At 46.4% G+C, this 21,310-nt stretch overlaps 1 protein-coding gene across 1 annotated transcript in view; it reads left to right on the forward strand.

The window, feature by feature from the left end:
- The first annotated feature begins 5,547 nt into the window (after positions 1 to 5,547).
- The window catches only part of LOC119799208 (myosin-7B-like), a 39,467-nt gene continuing 23,704 nt past the window's right edge, over positions 5,548 to 21,310 (forward strand). Inside the window, exons 1-12 of the mRNA XM_038309016.1 lie at positions 5,548 to 5,676; positions 7,787 to 7,886; positions 9,385 to 9,488; positions 11,730 to 11,873; positions 11,946 to 12,102; positions 12,402 to 12,429; positions 16,237 to 16,330; positions 16,420 to 16,512; positions 16,589 to 16,652; positions 16,832 to 16,930; positions 18,758 to 18,861; positions 18,967 to 19,105. Of these exons, the coding sequence (XP_038164944.1) occupies positions 7,787 to 7,886; positions 9,385 to 9,488; positions 11,730 to 11,873; positions 11,946 to 12,102; positions 12,402 to 12,429; positions 16,237 to 16,330; positions 16,420 to 16,512; positions 16,589 to 16,652; positions 16,832 to 16,930; positions 18,758 to 18,861; positions 18,967 to 19,105 (1,126 nt within the window). The 5' untranslated portion in view covers positions 5,548 to 5,676. The remainder of the gene's footprint in view (positions 5,677 to 7,786; positions 7,887 to 9,384; positions 9,489 to 11,729; positions 11,874 to 11,945; positions 12,103 to 12,401; positions 12,430 to 16,236; positions 16,331 to 16,419; positions 16,513 to 16,588; positions 16,653 to 16,831; positions 16,931 to 18,757; positions 18,862 to 18,966; positions 19,106 to 21,310) is intronic.

Here is a 21,310-nt window from a genome sequence, read left to right on the forward strand (position 1 = left end):
AGACCTGCTGCTGCAGTAACACAGACACAGGTGGGACCTTCTGATCAAACACAGGTGGGACCTTCTGATCAGACACAGGTGGGACCTTCTGATCAGACACAGGTGGGACCTTCTGATCAGACACAGGCGGGACCTTCTGATCAGACACAGGTGGGACCTTCTGATCAAACACAGGTGGGACCTTCTGATCAGACACAGGTGGGACCTTCTGATCAGACACAGGTGGGACCTTCTGATCAGACACAGGTGGCACCTTCTGATCAGACACAGGTGGGACCTTCTGATCAGACACAGGTGGCACCTTCTGATCAAACACAGGTGGGACCTTCTGATCAGACACAGGTGGGACCTTCTGATCAGACACAGGTGGGACCTTCTGATCAAACACAGGTGGGACCTTCTGATCAGACACAGGTGGGACCTTCTGATCAGACACAGGTGGGACCTTCTGATCAGACACAGGTGGGACCTTCTGATCAGACACAGGTGGGACCTTCTGATCAAACACAGGTGGGACCTTCTGATCAAACACAGGTGGGACCTTCTGATCAGACACAGGTGGGACCTTCTGATCAGACACAGGTGGGACCTTCTGATCAAACACAGGTGGGACCTTCTGATCAGACACAGGTGGGACCTTCTGATCAGACACAGGTGGGACCTTCTGATCAGACACAGCTGGGACCTTCTGATCAGACACAGCTGGGACCTTCTGATCAAACACAGGTGGGACCTTCTGATCAGACACAGGTGGGACCTTCTGATCAGACACAGGTGGGACCTTCTGATCAGACACAGGTGGGACCTTCTGATCAGAACACAGGTGGGACCTTCTGATCAAACACAGGTGGGACCTTCTGATCAGACACAGGTGGGACCTTCTGATCAGACACAGGTGGGACCTTCTGATCAGACACAGGTGGGACCTTCTGATCAGACACAGGTGGGACCTTCTGATCAGATACAGGTGGGACCTTCTGATCAAACACAGGTGGGACCTTCTGATCAGACACAGGTGGGACCTTCTGATCAGACACAGGTGGGACCTTCTGATCAGACACAGGTGGGACCTTCTGATCAGACACAGGTGGGACCTTCTGATCAGACAGGTGGGACCTTCTGATCAAACACAGGTGGGACCCTCTGATCAGACACAGGTGGGACCTTCTGATCAGACACAGGTGGGACCTTCTGATCAGACACAGGTGGGACCTTCTGATCAGACACAGGTGGGACCTTCTGATCAGACAGGTGGGACCTTCTGATCAAACACAGGTGGGACCCTCTGATCAAACACAGGTGGGACCTTCTGATCAGACACAGGTGGGACCTTCTGATCAGACACAGGTGGGACCTTCTGATCAGACACAGGTGGGACCTTCTGATCAGACAGGTGGGACCTTCTGATCAGACACAGGTGGGACCTTCTGATCAGACACAGGTGGGACCTTCTGATCAAACACAGGTGGGACCTTCTGATCAGACACAGGTGGGACCTTCTGATCAGACACAGGTGGGACCTTCTGATCAGACACAGGTGGGACCTTCTGATCAGACACAGGTGGGACCTTCTGATCAGACACAGGTGGGACCTTCTGATCAGACACAGGTGGGACCTTCTGATCAAACACAGGTGGGACCTTCTGATCAGACACAGGTGGGACCCTCTGATCAGACACAGGTGGGACCTTCTGATCAGCACAGGTGGGACCTTCTGATCAGACACAGGTGGGACCTTCTGATCAGACACAGGTGGGACCTTCTGATCAGACACAGGTGGGACCTTCTGATCAAACACAGGTGGGACCTTCTGATCAGACACAGGTGGCACCTTCTGATCAAACACAGGTGGGACCTTCTGATCAGACACAGGTGGGACCTTCTGATCAGACACAGGTGGGACCTTCTGATCAGACACAGGTGGGACCTTCTGATCAAACACAGGTGGGACCTTCTGATCAGACACAGGTGGGACCTTCTGATCAAACACAGGTGGGACCTTCTGATCAGACAGGTGGGACCTTCTGATCAGACACAGGTGGGACCTTCTGATCAGACACAGGTGGGACCTTCTGATCAAACACAGGTGGGACCTTCTGATCAGACAGGTGGGACCTTCTGATCAGACACAGGTGGGACCTTCTGATCAGACACAGGTGGCACCTTCTGATCAGACACAGGTGGGACCTTCTGATCAGACACAGGTGGGACCTTCTGATCAAACACAGGTGGGACCTTCTGATCAGACAGGTGGGACCTTCTGATCAGACACAGGTGGGACCTTCTGATCAGACACAGGTGGCACCTTCTGATCAGACACAGGTGGGACCTTGTCATCAAACACAGGTGGGACCTTCTGATCAAACACAGGTGGGACCTTCTGATCAGACACAGGTGGGACCTTCTGATCAGACACAGGTGGCACCTTCTGATCAGACACAGGTGGGACCTTCTGATCAGACACAGGTGGGACCTTCTGATCAGACACAGGTGGGACCTTCTGATCAGACACAGGTGGGACCTTCTGATCAGACACAGGTGGGACCTTCTGATCAGACACAGGTGGGACCTTCTGATCAAACACAGGTGGGACCTTCTGATCAGACACAGGTGGGACCTTCTGATCAGACACAGGTGGCACCTTCTGATCAAACACAGGTGGGACCTTCTGATCAGACACAGGTGGGACCTTCTGATCAGACACAGGTGGGACCTTCTGATCAGACACAGGTGGGACCTTCTGATCAGACACAGGTGGGACCTTCTGATCAGACACAGGTGGGACCTTCTGATCAGACACAGGTGGGACCTTCTGATCAGACACAGGTGGGACCTTCTGATCAGACACAGGTGGCACCTTCTGATCAAACACAGGTGGGACCTTCTGATCAGACACAGGTGGGACCTTCTGATCAGACACAGGTGGGACCTTCTGATCAGACACAGGTGGGACCTTCTGATCAGACACAGGTGGGACCTTCTGATCAGACACAGGTGGGACCTTCTGATCAGACACAGGTGGGACCTTCTGATCAGACACAGGTGGGACCTTCTGATCAGACACAGGTGGCACCTTCTGATCAAACACAGGTGGGACCTTCTGATCAGACACAGGTGGGACCTTCTGATCAGACACAGGTGGCACCTTCTGATCAAACACAGGTGGGACCTTCTGATCAGACACAGGTGGGACCTTCTGATCAGACACAGGTGGGACCTTCTGATCAGACACAGGTGGCACCTTCTGATCAAACACAGGTGGGACCTTCTGATCAGACACAGGTGGGACCTTCTGATCAGACACAGGTGGGACCTTCTGATCAAACACAGGTGGGACCTTCTGATCAGACACAGGTGGGACCTTCTGATCAGACACAGGTGGGACCTTCTGATCAGACACAGGTGGGACCTTCTGATCAGACACAGGTGGGACCTTCTGATCAGACACAGGTGGGACCTTCTGATCAGACACAGGTGGGACCTTCTGATCAGACACAGGTGGGACCTTCTGATCAGACACAGGTGGGACCTTCTGATCAGACACAGGTGGGACCTTCTGATCAGACACAGGTGGGACCTTCTGATCAGACACAGGTGGGACCTTCTGATCAGACACAGGTGGGACCTTCTGATCAGACACAGGTGGGACCTTCTGATCAGACACAGGTGGGACCTTCTGATCAGACACAGGTGGGACCTTCTGATCAGACACAGGTGGGACCTTCTGATGGGCAGTATTTTTGGACTGGTCTGAGTATTCATGATGTTCTTAGTTTCTCCAGGACAGTCCTGGTGGGTCTGAGCCTCTGAGGGTTTTGGACTCTCCTTTTTTGCTGGACTTATCTGGAGCTCATTTATTCTGGGAACACTGGGGGCTGACAGCTGCTGAGTTTAACGACTGTTGGGCTTAAAGGCTTGGAGAACAACAGAGCTGCGTTCCTCTCCGAGGCAGAGCTGAAACCACAGGTGTCCCATGACAACATAGAAATACTTCATTACTGTACTTTAGTTACTCCTTTTTATCTTTACTTTATCTGAACATGTATTTTTCTGAGGCGGTTTTCCTTCTACTCTCTACGTTACAAGACAAATATCTGTACTTCCTCATTACTTCCAAATATCTGTACTTTCTCATTACTTCTATCCATGTTGATCAGGAAGACAGTTGGTCAACTTGGAGTCCAGGTAGTTGATACAAAATCTATGATGGAGACAAAGACAGGAGGTGATGTTGAGACACTGTCTATTCATTCAACTCAGAGCTCATTAGCTTCTCATCCAGGAGGTTCAAGAAGATACCAGAACATCTAAAGCCCACTGGGCCCAGGTAAGGTCAGAGGTCACGAGTCAACGATCAGAAGGAGCGTCGGTGTGATGGTCGGGGGTCATTAGAACCATTCTTTCTGTCAGGAAACAGATTTATGGCTCCAGCAGACCTGTGTTCTACAGGAGAACCTGGACCCAAAGCCACCAGCAGGTCCACCGGGTGTCCTAGTTAAAGTCTACAGGAAGTTTGACCAGTGGGTCATTGTCTTATTTCCAGTGCATATTATCTAATTATCTTATTCTAAGAGTAAAACTACTAATTTGCAAACTGTCACATTTACCTACTCAAACTAAGAGTAAATACATTTAATTTAAGTTCAGTTTTACTCATTTCTGGATCATTTTTCGAGTGCAGAACCCGCCAGCCACCCAATCGACCCAGACCGGACGGTTCTGCTTCATTCAGAGGGAACTGGGAGCATTTCAGATCAGCACTGGAAAGTCCAGGACCATCAGAACTGGAACCAAAGCATTTTTCTTATAACCAGAGTTCCGCTGGGTCTGCTGCTTCTGTAACAGAGGACCTGAACCCAACAACCATCAGAATCAGAACCGTCTGCAGCTGGACCCCATGTTCCTGTTTGACCCAGAATGAAGCAGAACCAGAGGACTGGGTCAGAGAGCGGCTGCTGGGCCTCCAGCCGCAGCTGTTGGCCTCTATTCTGGTTCCATGCTGAGCTTTGCTGGGATTACAGAGAATCTGCTGGAGCCAAAGGACAGCATGGAGGCCAGGGTGGAGGCTCAGCAGACAGGAATGAGCTGGAAGCACTGGGACAGCTGCTGGGATCTGGGGAGGATTACTGGGATGTGGACCTGAGCGCCTCAGAGACAGACAGGCTGCGCTCTTCATCATGTTCATCATCCTCAGGCTCCAGGCGTTCTGCAGGAGGAATCCCAGAATGATCCCGGTTCTGATCCATCAGGGGGGTTGAAGGTTGGAGCAGCGGGACCTTTGATGGATCATCAATAATCACATTATCATTAAATCTCATGAGACAATAATTAATTAAAGCTTTTAACTGATAGTTTCTAAAGCTTCTTCCAGAATCTTCTCACCTTCTCCTTAAATATTTTCATCTTTTCATCGGATTCAAACTTTTCTGACATTTTAAAGCAGAAACAACCAAAGAAATCCAAACTTTCCCAGGAGGAGGGGTCATGTGGCTCAGTGAGGCATCTGCTGGGATCTGACCACAACTGCCCTATATGGCCGCCCAGTGAGACCAGTTCACCCAGTGAGCTGCAGCTGGGGGAGGGGGGGTCACATGCTGAGGAGGTTTTAAAGTCAGACGAAGCCGAACCTCCATCATCCCTCAGAAAGAACGCTGCAGGAGAGCCTCAGACAGCAAGGTGAGTCCAACACACAGCCCGCATCATCACCCATCAGCTCCTCCCAGGTGGGGGGTGTTCTGAGGACGTTCAGGTTTTAGAAGAACCTGATGGTCTGAGATGTTTGAGGGGCAGCAGCTCCTGATCAGAGGCAGGAAAGGATTCTGATCTGTGGTGCTAAGGAGAGCCGAAGGTTTCGGTCCAAACTCATCAGTAAAGGTGTCTAGGTTCTGATCCAGAACATCTGACCAAACAGGCCTCCTGCTCAGACCCCCACACCTTCCAGGTCCGACCAAAGATCTGGTACCAGACGCAGCCTTTCCTGGTTCCTCAGGAGGAGAAGGACCCGTGGATGAAAGACGCCTTCAGAACAGAGCAGAACCATCAGGCTCAGAGTCTCCTTCATCAGTTCTTATCGTCTGCTTTTATTTTTAGGTGTTTGAATAATTTTAGCATCGTTTCTGCAGCCGACTGCTGGTTTCATGAAGCTTTGAGCTTCAGGTTCTATTGAACAGAACCGGGTCTGAAAACAGGCTGGAATGAAGCGGAGCTCCATCATCAGCAGATCTGCTGCTCCGCCAGAGTCAGATGCTTCTTCTCATCAGGACCACCCAGCTTGGACCTTCATCTCTGGGAGCAGAACCAGAACTTTTAACAACCCAGACTTCTCTGATACCGACAAGAAGCTTTTTATTTATGACACCAAACAATAAAACCTTCTAATTCAGGACAAGGAAATATTTTCCTGTCATATAATGTCTGATATGAGGGCCTGTTTATGCAGCGCCATCTACTGGAGACGCAGCGATGCAACAAGACAAGGTCAGTCTGGATCCAATCAGCGGGATTATGGGAAGTAGGCGATGTGTTCCCAGGGCCGTTTCCTGGACCCGGGAACACGGGGGGCTGAGCCCACATCCACCAGGGGGATTTAACCTGAAAGCTGCTTTCTGAGAATCTGGCTCCTCGTTTGAAGACAAAAGCTGCAAAATGTTCAATCTGCTGTAAATAAACAACCAGAGACATTATTTGATTTAAGCCAGAAGTATCTGATCAATGAGGAAAACCATAAACTGCTGCTCCTCATGGATGAAGTAAAGATAAGGGATGAAAACTGAGTGAAATTCTTGCTATTGTATAAAACAGTTACTGACTCCGTTTGATCACTGACATCCTGCAGTTTAATAAATATAGACCAATATAACTAAATACTAATAAATGACTGATTATGAGCTTCTTCATTTTGATCATTCAAGATAAATAATAAATAATCTAATAAATATCCAGGGCTGACTAATAATGAGACTGATGCAGCACCTGCAGAGGAGGAAAAAAACTGCCTTAAAATGTGATGATAATCCTAAACTTTATCTAAAAAACATCATTAATCATTTTAATGACAATAACAGAAACCTGATTGGACGTATGGAAAAAGAAATATTCCAGAATGTCTTTAAACCTTTTCCTGGATCCACAGATAAACGGGAAGATCGAGAAATACTGAGTTTTATAAAATGTAGGAGTTTCCTTGGTTGAAAGTAAATCAAGTTTTAAACCAACTCTGCTGAGAAGGAAGAAATAAAATCCTGAAGTTTGATTTTTACTAGGAGAGCAGGAAGAGCTGAGGATGAGGAGGGTGAAGAGCATGGAGCAGGAGTCAGACGCAGTTTATAAACTATGAACCTGATTCTCCTGCAGAAAAAGGGAATAAAATAAAAGTGGATTTTGGAGATCTGGCTCTGTAAAATCCATGAACACCCTGCTGGAGGTTTGTTGTGATAAACGTCATTATCGGACTGTTTTCATCTATTTTAGAACTCCTAATTAAAATAAGATAACTCTAGAATGAAAATGTAAATGTTTTGGTATGTTTTATTAGTTTACAGGTTTATTACAGGTTGTCCCTTAGATTATTGCATTTTTTAATTTTATTGTTTTATTCATTGTTTCCCAGCTCCTTGTTTTGAACATTTCTGAACAGAAAACTTGATTTTACCTTAACGTTCTGTCTGGTTAATCTGGACCAAATTCTGTGTCCTGATTGATTTTCAGTCTTCAACAAGAAGCATAATTTCTATCAGACGGCCGATGATTAAAGACTGGACCTCTGTCTCTGTCTCCTTGTTCTCAGATGTCTCGTTTTCTGGACATGAAGGAGTTTGGGGAAGCTGCTCGTTTTCTCCGCCTTTCCAACCTGGAGCAGCTGGCTGCCAGGGCCCAGGCCTTTGATGGTAAACCAACCTACCTGCATCAGCCAGAACATTACAATCAATTCTATTCGGTTTATTTCTATAACACCAACATCCCAACATCTCATCTCAGATCATAGAACCAGATCATTTAGTCAGATTGATTCAAAGTTTTCTATCTAAGGAAAACCAACTGACTGCATCGAATCATTGACTCTTCAGCAATCCTTCACACTAAGCATGCTTGTAGCGACAGTGGAGAGGAAAAACTATCTCTTGGCAGAGGGGAGGCAGTGCTTTGCTAACTTTACTTTGGAGGGATTGGAGAGCTGCGGACCCTGAATGAGGACATCATCGGGCAGTGGAAAGAATTCTCTTAGGTTCTCCCTAATCTGGCTGAAGCACCTGGTGTGGTGGAAGAAGTGACTGGGTAACCAGGCCAGATTTATTCATCACTCAGGCCAAAGTCATCAACATGGTCAATAAAACTCCATGGTGGCAGGGGCTGGGAGGTGGAGGAAATTACCTTAGATCTCTGGATGTTTTCAGGCTGTCATGGCTGACACGCCTCTTGAAGATCTCATGTAGGTAATGTGAAATCCTCTGGAGTGGCAGCTATGAACCGAGTAGACTTTAGACCATCTCCAAGCAGTTCGATATTCCTGTGTCCACAGCAGCACTTATTATTCAGATGTAATATCCAAGGGACTGTAGCCAACCTCCCTGCATTTGGCTGCAGGAAGAACATTGGTGACAAATTGGAGACGGAAAGACGTTTGGAAACAAGAGAGCCCAAAAGAACTTCTAAAGAGATAAAAGGTGAAATGCTTCTGGAAAATCAGTCAGATTGCACCCTCTGTCGCTGTTTGAGCCAAAGTGGATTAAATGGGGGACGACCAAGGAGGCACCATTGATGGAAACAAATCTTTAAAACTAGAGAATGTCCAATGGACAGAGGAGACAAATTTGGAGCTTTATGCTAAAAAATATCAGCTAAAAAAAAAAAAAAAAGAGTACTGGCCCTAGTGTAAAACATGGAGGAGGCTGTGATATGCTCTGGGCTGCTTTGCTTCATCTGAATCTCTGCTTTGCTTCCTCTGAATCTCTGCAGGGTCCAATGAAATCTCCGGCTTGATTCCAGTTGCAGGTCTTTAGCAGGAAAACAGAGCTAGAAACAGAGCAGAGGTCTGACTGACAGGAGCAGGAACCAATGATGGTCGACTCTGAAGGCTGGGAACTAAATATGAAGGAACCATCCTGTTATTGTTTCATTCATGTTTTAGATCATTCTGTTAAAGCCTGGATGAAAAACAGCATCTTCTCTACTGTTGTCAGATACCAGTGGTTTCTGTGACCACTGTGGCTTTTCTCTCATTGAATGAGGAGAAGCAACAATTTGTTCCCAGATGATTTATCATGTCAGCTGGTTCTGTCCTGTTGATTCTTCTCATGGTTCTCTAGTGTTTATTTACTTAAAGGACAGAATCCTGAAAGGTTGACATTATTCTGCCTAACACCTGCATACGCTGATCTGTTCCAGGGACGAAGCGTGTTTGGATGCCAGATGAAGCTGAAGCGTACGTTGAGGTGGAGGTCAGAGAGCTGGATGGAGACAAGGCAACGGTGGAGACCAGAGATGGACGGGTTGGTTGACCTCTTCATTTCCTTATTAGTCTATTTATGAGGTGGTTGCTCCTGTATGGGCTTCAGAGTGACGACATTTTTTTTCTGATTTCACAATCAAATTGAGGACCAGTTGTTGTACAGTGGGGAGATTTTCTTGGTCCATCACCCCGGTCCTCCGACAGTGAAAATGGCTCCCCGTGCAGCCCCCCTGGCTCCCCATGCAGCCCCCCTGGCTCCCCGTGCAGCTCCTCTGGCTCCCCATGCAGCCCCCCTCGCTCCCTGTGCAGCCCCCCTGGCTCCCCATGCAGCCCCCCTGGCTCCCCATGCAGCCCCCCTGGCTCCCCGTGCAGCTCCTCTGGCTCCCCGTGCAGCCCCCCTGGCTCCCCATGCAGCCCCCCTGGCTCCCCGTGCAGCTCCTCTGGCTCCCCATGCAGCCCCCCTCGCTCCCCGTGCAGCTCCTCTGGCTCCCCATGCAGCCCCCCTCGCTCCCTGTGCAGCCCCCCTGGCTCCCCATGCAGCTCCTCTGGCTCCCCATGCAGCTCCTCTGGCTCCCCGTGCAGCTCCTCTGGCTCCCCGTGCAGCTCCTCTGGCTCCCCGTGCAGCTCCTCTGGCTCCCCGTGCAGCCCCCCTGGCTCCCCGTGCAGCTCCTCTGGCTCCCCGTGCAGCCCCCCTGGCTCCCCATGCAGCCCCCCTGGCTCCCCGTGCAGCTCCTCTGGCTCCCCATGCAGCCCCCCTCGCTCCCTGTGCAGCCCCCCTGGCTCCCCATGCAGCCCCCCTGGCTCCCCGTGCAGCTCCTCTGGCTCCCCATGCAGCCCCCCTCGCTCCCCGTGCAGCTCCTCTGGCTCCCCATGCAGCCCCCCCTCGCTCCCTGTGCAGCCCCCCTGGCTCCCCATGCAGCCCCCCTGGCTCCCCATGCAGCTCCTCTGGCTCCCCATGCAGCCCCCCTCGCTCCCTGTGCAGCCCCCCTGGCTCCCCATGCAGCCCCCCTGGCTCCCCATGCAGCCCCCCTGGCTCCCCGTGCAGCCCCCCTCGCTCCCTGTGCAGCCCCCCTGGCTCCCCGTGCAGCCCCCCTCGCTCCCTGTGCAGCCCCCCTGGCTCCCCGTGCAGCCCCCCTGGCTCCCCATGCAGCTCCTCTGGCTCCCCATGCAGCCCCCCGCGCTCCCCCTGCAGCTCCTCTGGCTCCCCATGCAGCCCCCCTCGCTCCCCGTGCAGCCCCCCTGGCTCCCCATGCAGCCCCCCTGGCTCCCCGTGAAGCTCCTCTGGCTCCCCATGCAGCCCCCCTGGCTCCCCATGCAGCTCCTCTGGCTCCCCATGCAGCTCCTCTGGCTCCCCATGCAGCCCCCCTCGCTCCCCGTACAGCCCCACTGGCCCCCCTTGAAGCTCCCCTGGTTCCCCATTCAGCTCAACTGGCCCCCCCATGAAGCTTCACTGTCCCCCCGTGAAGCTCCACTGTCCCCCCATGCAGCTCCCCTGGCCCCCTGTGCAGATCCCCTGGCCCCCCGTGAAGCTCCACTGTCCCCCCATGCAGCTCCTCTGGCCCCCCGTGAAGCTCCACTGTCCCCCCATGCAGCTCCCCTGGCCCCCCGTGCAGCTCCCCTGGCCCCCCGTGCAGCTCCACATTCAATATAAATGAATTCATATCTGTCAGGCCTACTGCATGTTCCCACCCCCTCGCATGCTCTCAGATCCTCTGTCTGTCCCTTCTGCCCCTCTCTCCACTATGGGGAGCAGAGCACCCCCCCCTCCTGGATCTCTCTACCAGCCCTGTTTAGAAAGACGGACTCACTTCTCCATTTCAAACCACAACTGAAAACTCTTCTTTTTAAGATTCTCTTTAATATCACTTTCCCAGCCTTTGTATTTTTAAATGGTTTTTATTCTGTTTTTATCTTGTATGGTGACCTTGAGTGTCCAGAAAGGCGCCTTTTACATCAAATGTATTATATTTATTATTATTCTCATGAGTAAATTTTTTAACCTTTAGGTTTAAGGCTGAGGTTTAAACTGAGTTTAGTTTTACGAGGGTGATGTATGCACTGGTAATGGTTAGGTGTAGGTTAGGGTTAGGTTAGGGTTAAGGCAGAGGAAGGGTTGAAAATGATCAATCAATGGAAGCTAATGGGAGTAGACTTTTTTTCTCATTACCTATAGGAAATAGACAGGTTAAACCTTCCCATCAGCTGCTGATCTAATTCCATTTTCCAAACCTCTAAGGTGAGAAAAACGAGTTTCAGTTCTGACTGAAGATTCTGGTTTCAGTTTCTGGTCGTTAAAGAAAATGAGCTGCAGCCGCTGAACCCTCCGAAGTTTGACATGATGGAGGACATGGCCATGCTGACCCATCTAAATGAACCTGCAGTGCTCTTCAACCTCCGGAGGAGATACAGCATGTGGATGATCTATGCAAGTGTCACAGAGACCTTTTAGAGCCTGACCTGTGAGACGGCCAAATAATAAGAAAACTTTTCCTTTCAGACGTACTCCGGTCTGTTCTGTCTGGCGGTGAATCCCTACAAATGGCTGCCGGTTTACTCTGCAGCCGTGGTTACAGCCTATAAAGGGAGGCGCTATGCAGACATGCCCCCCCACATCTACGCTGTAGCTGACAATGCCTACAGCGACCTGCTAATAAGTGAGTGGCCTCCAACTCAGACCTGTTCTCTGCTAAGCAGGAAATCAGTTGTTGACGACATAGAAACAGACTTTATTGTTCTCCTGTGGGAAAATCCTCTGGACTTTCAGTCTTAATATAATCAAACTGAAGCTTTTTCTGGGAAAGATGTCTGCCTAAGATGAAAGCAGATCCTTCAGTTATTTCCACCAATAAGTTCAATCAATTAGGATATCTCAGACCAAATTACTTTATTCTTGTGACCTTTTACCAGAAAGATCAGAGCATCATTTACTCACTTGGTTTAACTTTCTCCACAGATCGAGAGAACCAGTCGATGCTCATCACGTAAGTCTGACTCACTGCTCCTCTTCTCAGGAGAAGAGCTGGTTTTATTGCTGCACTCTTTGGATTTAAAAATTATAAAGTTAATAATAATAAAATAATGTAGTGACATCACAGCTCAGCAAGGATTTTATTTGAGAAGTAGAGTTTATCTAAAGGAGTTTTTTAGAATGAGGTCAGAGTAGCTTTCTTTCCAAAAAAGTTAAAAATCAATCCTCTGGACTTTGTTTCCAAGTTTGAAGACGTCTAATAGCGTTTAGTTCCAGGTTTTATCCAGCAGCCCAACAAAGCCTGGTTTTAGTTTAGAAAACATGCAAATAGAAACGGATGAACGGGTCCCCCCCTTTGGAATGGGGGTCGGTTGGCTTCTTTGTTAGCCTGCAATGCCCCATACCTGTCTATGTCTCTGAAAGGAGGGTCATTAAAAGGGACACCCCCCCCCGGTTTAAGGTTGGTGTTTCTTTCTTAACATAGATACTTCCTTCCTCTCAAACCGCCTGTCTTCTTTGTCCAAAATGTGAACATTCTGGTCCTCCAGAGAATGTCCTTCGTCCATCAGGTGTAGACGTAGTGCAGAGTCTTGTCCAGAGGAGGGCGCTCTTCTGTGTTGGGTCATGCGTCTGTGGAGAGGTTGTTTGGTTTCTCTAACATAAAGATCAGATCATTCCTCCCTGCATTGACCTGCAGACACTCTGCTCAGATTAGGTCTTTAGGAGGAACTAGTCTCTGTTTCAGGGTCTGTTTGGTTTGAAAGGTTCTGGGATTTAGTGTTTGGAGAAAATCCTCCTGAGTTTTTCAGAGACTCCAGCAACATCTGGGATTTAGTTTTTTTGTGTGATCTTCTCACCGTTATGTTCTGCTGCGTGTCTTTGGGATTTCGTCCAGTTTGGGTCTCCACAGGTTTGGAGAGCATCTCTGATGTTTCTGTTCTAGTAGGGACATGTTCTGCTGCTGGAAGGTTCTGATGACTGACAGTTTGTGTTCCAGTGGGGGGGTGGGAGTCAGAAAGAAGGTATTGGATTTCCTATAGACTTCTATGTTTAGGCTTCCATCTCCTTCCATGCTCACCAGACCAGAAGGGTAGCTTGTTGTCCTCATCATCCTCTCTGGTGCCCATCAAAACAAGGCTTTGTTTTTGGTCCACTCTATAAAACCTGGAACTAAACACTAATTATGACATTTTGAATTGAAAAAGCTTCCTGGATGGGAAGAGAAACATCTTCAAACTTGGAATGAGTCTGACCCGGATGACTGAGACTCTTCACCAGCAGCCAGATTAGCTTGTAACTAACTTAGAGCGATTAGAAAGTGTTCAAACCAATTCACAATGCAAATCCAAGAAGAAAATAAAACATTATTTGGTTAAAAAAAAGATTAACCTTAACAGGAAATCAGTAACCTTTAGATGATCTATTCCTGAGAGAACAGTTAAAGGACCAGCTAGCTTCCTTAGGCTTAGCTCTTATGAACAGTCTCACTATTTAATCTCAGCTCATTGTGTGTGAGCAGATATTCATCCAAGTTACTGCAAATAATGTCATTATGGTTCAGTAAGTAGTTATTTATTTTATTAAATCACCAAACGATGCTAAACTGTATCCTATAAAACTTTTTAAAGGCTTTTCTGAGAGAATTTCATGCTTTTTTACATTTTCACCATTAATTTGCTGGTCTGACATCATCATGGGACAGAGCAGTCTGGCAAAATATGATTACTTGCATTTTATTTGGGCCTTTCCTTAGATTTTGCACTATATGCAAAACAAAATGACTCTATTAACCGAAATATCCGATGCCAGCTTCTGACTGAGGGTAGGATCCTGTTTCCTGGACAACGGCACAGACGAGTAATATAACAGGAAGCCTGTAAATGCAGATATTATTAACACTTTACACATTATAGTTTTGTACAGTTATTATAATTAGAAAGAAAGACGTTATTTTTCTAAAGCACAATGGAGGGGAATCTGGATGTATTTCTGGATGCAGAAATGGGCTGATGCTACAGATCAGGTCGTGACAAACGGAGCTAGAAGCTAGCAGACGTGAGGGGACTCATCTTAACGGACTCTTTGGACATATTTAAACAATTAAATGCAATAAGCATGAGAGGAAACATATACATGTTAATATTATATTAGTGTTTAATCCCTTGGTGAAGTAACAGTTTGTGGAGCTTTATGTTCTTAAAACATGTCAGCGTGGCGTACCTTTAGCTTATTTTTAGCTTGCATGACTGTTAAAACATAAAAATAATCTAAAACCCCAATTCTTTTGCTGGAAACATTTCTCCTGATTTTTCCAGACATGTAATCATGCTGATCATTTTGTAAAGGTGAGGCATCACCAAAGTTCAGGAAATCTTAGCGCAGGCTGTGTTGCTGAATGTTAGGATGGCCTGGATTAAAGGCCGTAGATCCATATAGTTCCAGTCTTTGCTCTGCAAACCCAGGGAGAGATTTAGCAGAAAGTGTGTTTTACAGCTCATGAATCCTCACCGGGAGCAATGGTTGAGGAAAGAAGTCAATGTTGTCTTTGCTCTCCCTGAGGAGTCTCATGTAGAAGCTGCTTTGTATCACAGCAGGTCCTAAAACTTAGCTGCTTGAGCTGAGATTAGGTCCTTTCAAAAAAAACACCAAATCTATAAATTTGCCATCTTGATATAAAACAATTTACACCTCATTTTGATCCTGAAAATGTTTACTTTGTTCGTTTTGATCCATAAAATAATTATTCCACTGGGTGTGATCAGCAGACGTGAACATTTGTACAGTGCTGCCACCTGCTGGCCGTACTGACTGACCCTAACCATCAGCTTTACTGGCTTCCAGAGATGGGAAGTAACGAAGTACAAATACTTTGTTACTGTACTCAAGTAGATGTTTCTGATATTTTTACTTTACTTTATGGCAACTTTTGACTTCTACTCCTTACATTTTTACACAAATATCTGTACTTTCTACTCCTTACATTTTAAAAAATTGTCTCGTTACTTTAGTTTCGAATCATTTCAATTGAGTTACCGTTATTATTTTTCACGTCATCAATACCAAATTCGATCTAATTGGATGGGAATCTACGTTGCATTTGACGCACCACTACAAGATGAATCGACAGATTCGGCGGTATTCATTGGCGGCGAATCATTGCAGCTTGGTGGCGGTGGCGTTAGCATAGTAGCATGGACGACGAGATGATTGAAAATGAACACAACGGAGATCTAGTCCTATTGGCAGACATCCATTTAAAATGTAGGCAACGGCATGAAAAAAGTGGTTTCTACTTTTACTTTTATACTTTAAGTAAATTTACAAGCCTGTACTTTGTTACTTTTACTTGAGTAAAGAAGTTTAATCAGTACTTCCACTTTTACCAGAGTATTTTTTAACACAAGTATCTGTACTTTTACTCAAGTACGGAAAGTGAGTACTTTTGCCATCTCTGCTGGCTTCATCATCTAGACTTTTTCCTGTTTATCCCTCTGCTCCAGAAATGCTGACCTTTCTGGCTATTTTAGCAAAGTGTAAAAACAAAATATAATCAGTCAATAGGGGGCGCCATAATTAAATTGTAAAGCCATTATATGAAGGGGAGGGAGCTCCTGGTGTTTGATTGAAAAAGAGTCAGAATAAGATGGAGCACTCCCCTGATGGCTGCCATGTTGGCCTTAGAAACACTTTAATCAATTAATTTAGAGGAAGACAGTTGGTTTTCTCACCATTCAGCATCATGTAAACACATCAGGAAATCAGCAGTAGAACCGCCTTCCTGACCTTCAGACCGCTCCTGTTTCTCTGCGTTCTTCATCAGCGGAGAGTCCGGAGCAGGAAAAACTGTCAACACCAAGAGGGTGATCCAGTACCTAGCAACCGTTGCTGCTCTGGGAGGAAATGTGAAGAGAGAAGTAAGTACTTTGTTTTTGTTGCCCTTCGGTAGCATCTTGTTGTGTTCAGCTGAGTTTCCTGCAGCCTGCTGGACTCTGCTTCCCCTCAGCGCTCCTTAGAGGACCAGATCGTTGAAGCCAATCCAGCAATGGAGGCATTTGGAAATGCCAAAACCATCCGGAATGACAACTCGTCTCGCTTTGTGAGTCCAGTTATCTGATCGGCCAATGACAGGGTGCTGCAGACTCCTGATGGTTGTCTCTGATTGGGTATTCCAGGGAAAGTTCATCAGGATTCATTTTGGTCCAAGTGGGAAGTTGGCTTCTGCTGACGTCAACATCTGTGAGTTGGATTATTACACAGCAGCTCTAGATTTTATGATGTATGGAGCTTGTAGTGCTTCTAGATCCTCTGCTGCCAAACTATGCAACCAGTGAGCAGGAAGTTATCATTTTACCCAGAATATTTCTCAGATTCATAAAAAACAATGCAGGTCATGATTTCAACCTTTATTCCCTCAGATCTTCTGGAAAAATCCAGAGTCGTGTTTCAGCAACCAGGAGAGAGAAGCTACCACATCTACTACCAGATTCTGTCCAATCAAAAGCCAGAGCTGCAAGGTGACCACGTCCACATGATGACATCATCAGTGATAACAAACATGACAGCAGCTGACACATCAACGTTATACACAGGCTTTGGTCTGGAAATGGTTTTCACACACAGTAGTTTCCCTTTGACTCCTCATTGATTTAATATTCATGTGAAAAAAGAATTAAACTTAATCAGGACTTTCCTGTTTACTTTATTATCTTTGAGAGCATAAAATTCTTTCTATGCTCCAATTCACAATAAATGTCATCTCAGGTCACTTCATAGATCCAGACCAATTAGACCATCCAGTCAGATTGCTTCAAGTTTTATTTAATTCTATTCAGTGTATTTCTATAGCACCAATTCCCATCATGTCATCTCAGGTCACTTTCCAGTTCACCAGATCATCCAGTCAGATTGATTCAAAGTTTTCTATCTAAGGAAAACCAGCTGATTGCATCGATTCATTGACTCTTCAGCAATCCCTCACACTAAGCATGCTTGTAGCGACAGTGGAGAGGAAAAACTCCCTTTGAACAGGAAGAAACCTCCAGCAGAACCAGGCTCAGTGTGAGCGGCCATCTGCTGAGGCCCACTGGGGTTCAAGGAGACGGACACAACGGGTCCTCTTATACAGCAGTAAACTATTTTTCCAGACTAGGAAGGACTCCCGCAGGCCTGTGGAGCGATATTTTCTCTGCAGTTTCCTAGCATTTTGCTTCAAACTGCGCAGCTCTGCATTAAACCAAGGAGCCAGTTTTCTATTTTCAATGTTTTTCATTTTCAAAGGATCTGCGTTGTCTAAGGCAATACGCGGAGAACTAGCAACCCCATCAACAAAATCATCAACCTGTGAAGGGGAATAAGCTAAGCTTTTGCACTCTGCAGCACTGCTCAGTGACACAGAGCAGAGAGAAAGTGAAGCAGATTCTTTAAAATTTATAACTGCACTATCTGATAAAGATCTACTAAAATGTAACCTTCTTTTGGGGGAGGAGAACTCTGTTAAAGTAATCCTGAAGGTTATTAGAAAGTGGTCAGAGAGGACAGGGTTGTGAGGAAATCCTGTTATTTCTTCACATTCTATGCCGTATGTCAGCACAAGATCCAAAGTATGAAGATGAGAATGCGTGGGACTATTCACATTTTGAACAAAGCCAATAGTGTCTAAGATAGCATTAAAGGCTGCTCTTAAGCTATCGCCTTCAATGTCAGCATGGATGTTAAAATCTCCCACTATGATGACCCTGTCAGTATTTAATACCAAATCAGAAAGGAACTCTGAAAACTCATCTAAAAATTCAGAGTAAGGACCTGGTGGACGATACAAAGTTACAAAAAGAAGAGGTTTTCTTGCCTTGAAATTTGGATCAGGGAAATTAAGGGTTAAATGTTCAAAAGAGTTGTAGGTATTAATTGTTTTGGGAGTAATCAGTAAGTCAGACTGGAAGATTGCTGCTACTCCTCCTCCTCGCCCAGAACTTCTGGGGATGTGAAAATTTAAATAGCTTGAAGGAGTTGCCTCATTTATGCTCACATAATCCTCTTGCTGCAGCCAGGTTTCTGTAAGGCAACACAAGTCAATGTGATTATCACAAATCAAGTCATTAACTAACAAACCTATTAAAGTGAGATATCTTATTTTAAATAAACTGCATTTATTTGCTTTTTTTTGAATTTGGAGTCATTTTAATTTCAATTAGATAATCATTATTTACAGATTTTAATCCCCTAGGAAAATAAAGGGCCCTGAAGGCATCATGTGTTTCTACTAACAATGAAGAAATGTTGCCCAGTGCGTTTTGGATTCAAACACAATGATTTGACCTGATAATGTGATCAATGTGTTGCAGACATGCTGCTGGTGACGACCAACCCGTACGACTATCACTTCTGCTCCCAGGGGGTGACCACGGTGGAGGGGATCTGTGACGACCAGGAGCTGATCCTCACTGACGTAGGAGACCCTCCTCAGACCCCCCAACCCTCCCCACCACCCCCCCACCCCCACACACACCTTTCGCTGAGAAGTAAACTGTGATTCCTGTCTGCTTGTGCGCAGCGAGCCATGGACACACTGGGCTTCACTCCAGAGGAGAAGTATGGCTGCTATAAAATCGTTGGAGCCATCATGCACTTCGGGAACCTGAAGTTCAAGAAGAAACAGAGAGAGGAGCAGGCGGAGGCTGATGGAACAGAAAGTAGGTGTTTATAGAAGCTAGCATGTCTCCTAATTAAAGGCTAAATCTGTTTTCTTATCAGGAATAATATAGATTCAATTCTATTCAGTTTATTTCTATAGCGCCAATTTACTACACGTCATCTCAGGTCACTTTCCAGTTCACCAGATCATCCAGTCAGATTGATTCAAAGTTTTCTATCTAAGCAAAAACCAACTGATTGCATCGACTCATTGACTCTTCAGCAATCCCTCACACTAAGCATGCTTGTAGCGACAGTGGAGAGGAAAAACTCCCTTTGAACAGGAAGAAACCTCCAGCAGAACCAGGCTCAGTGTGAGCGGCCATCTGCTGAGGCCCACTGGGGTTCAAGGAGACAGAAGCAGACATAGAAAAAGAAGCATAGATACAAAAGGCAACTGTCAACCAGCTCCACAGGCGGCCCCGTCCAGGAAACACACAGCCAGGCAGACGAGCTCCGAGCCAGCTCCCATGTCAGAGGATGAAGAGAGCACATCCAGTTAGTCACAGTCAGAGAAACAGGACTACACTGGAAAACAGGCCAAGCTCCAACATCTAGAAACAAAGGTGTTGATGGCAGCAGCACAGCTGATATTTCTCTCCAGGATGGAGTCACAGCCAAACAGGAACAGACCAGATGAAGCTACTATGAGAAAAAGCAGAGAGAGCAGAACGTTAGAGATTGAACTAACAGATTCTGCAGAGTGGGAGAATAGAGATAGAATGAAGCAGAATGATGAAAAAGGGGTCCCTATGTCCTCCAGCAGTCTAAGCCTATAGCAGCAGAACTATAGAGATAGCTCAGGATAACCTGAGCCACCCTAACTAGAAGCTTTATCAAAAAGGAAAGTTTTAAGCCTAGCCTTAAAAGTAGACAGGGTGTCTGCCTCACGGACTAAAACTGGTAGTTGGTTCCACAGGAGAGGAGCCTGATAACTAAAAGATCTGCCTCCCATTCTACTTTTAGAAATTCTAGGAACCACTAGTAAACCTGCAGATTGAGAGCGAAGTGCTCTGTTAGGAACATAAGGAACAATCAGATCTCTGATATCAGATGGAGCTTGGCCATTTAAGGCTTTATATGTGAGAAGGAGGATTTTAAATTCTATTCTGGATTTAACAGGAAGCCAATGAAGAGAAGCCAGGATAGGAGAGATATGATCTCTCTTTTTCATTTTCATCAGAACTCTGGCTGCAGCATTTTGGATCAGCTGAAGGCTTTTAACTACAGTTTGTGGACTTCCTGATAGTAAAGAATTACAATAGTAGCAACCCCATCAACAAAATCATCAACCTGTGAAGGGGAATAAGCTAAGCTTTTGCACTCTGCAGCACTGCTCAGCGACACAGAGGAGAGAGAAAGTGAAGCAGATTCTTTAAAATTTCTTACTGCTCTATCTGATAAAGATCTACTAAAATGTAACCTTCTTTTGGGGGAGGAGAACTCTGTTAAAGTAATCCTGAAGGTTATTAGAAAGTGGTCAGAGAGGACAGGGTTGTGAGGAAATACTGTTATTTCTTCACATTCTATGCCGTATGTCAGCACAAGATCCAAAGTATGAAGATGAGAATGCGTGGGACTATTCACATTTTGAACAAAGCCAATAGTGTCTAAGATAGCATTAAAGGCTGCTCTTAAGCTATCGCCTTCAATGTCAGCATGGATGTTAAAATCTCCCACTATGATGACCCTGTCAGTATTTAATACCAAATCAGAAAGGAACTCTGAAAACTCATCTAAACATTCAGAGTAAGGACCTGGTGGACGATACAAAGTTACAAAAAGAAGAGGTTTAAGACCTGAAAGATGCAGCCTCCATCATCATCCTGTCATTTGCATCAGCTCTGCAGGAAGTTTCCTGCTAGAAATAAACTCTGAATTAATTTGAAGTTTCGATAGAAATTAACAAAATAAACAGGAACATGTATCTTTGTGACAAAGAAGCTCTGGTTCTGCTTCAGGCCTTGTTAGAGCTCATCCAAAATGTTAGCTCATGTAAAGGTAAATGGGAAACAGGACCCAGGGTGGATGGGATGAGTGTTACTGTTAAAGTGGATGACTGAGTGAAAACTAAACTATGGGGAAAAGCCTGGATTGACTCATTTTACTACTATGCTGTGAGAAAACCTAATCTAGAAATGACAGAAGACAATACATATGATGGCGTGCTTTGGTGGTGCAGTGGTTAGCGCACGCTACCCTCG

The sequence above is a fragment of the Cyprinodon tularosa genome, unplaced genomic scaffold (genome assembly GCF_016077235.1).
Source record: "Cyprinodon tularosa strain WSP-4 unplaced genomic scaffold, ASM1607723v1 ctg1176, whole genome shotgun sequence".
Classification (NCBI taxonomy): Eukaryota; Metazoa; Chordata; class Actinopteri; order Cyprinodontiformes; family Cyprinodontidae; genus Cyprinodon; species Cyprinodon tularosa.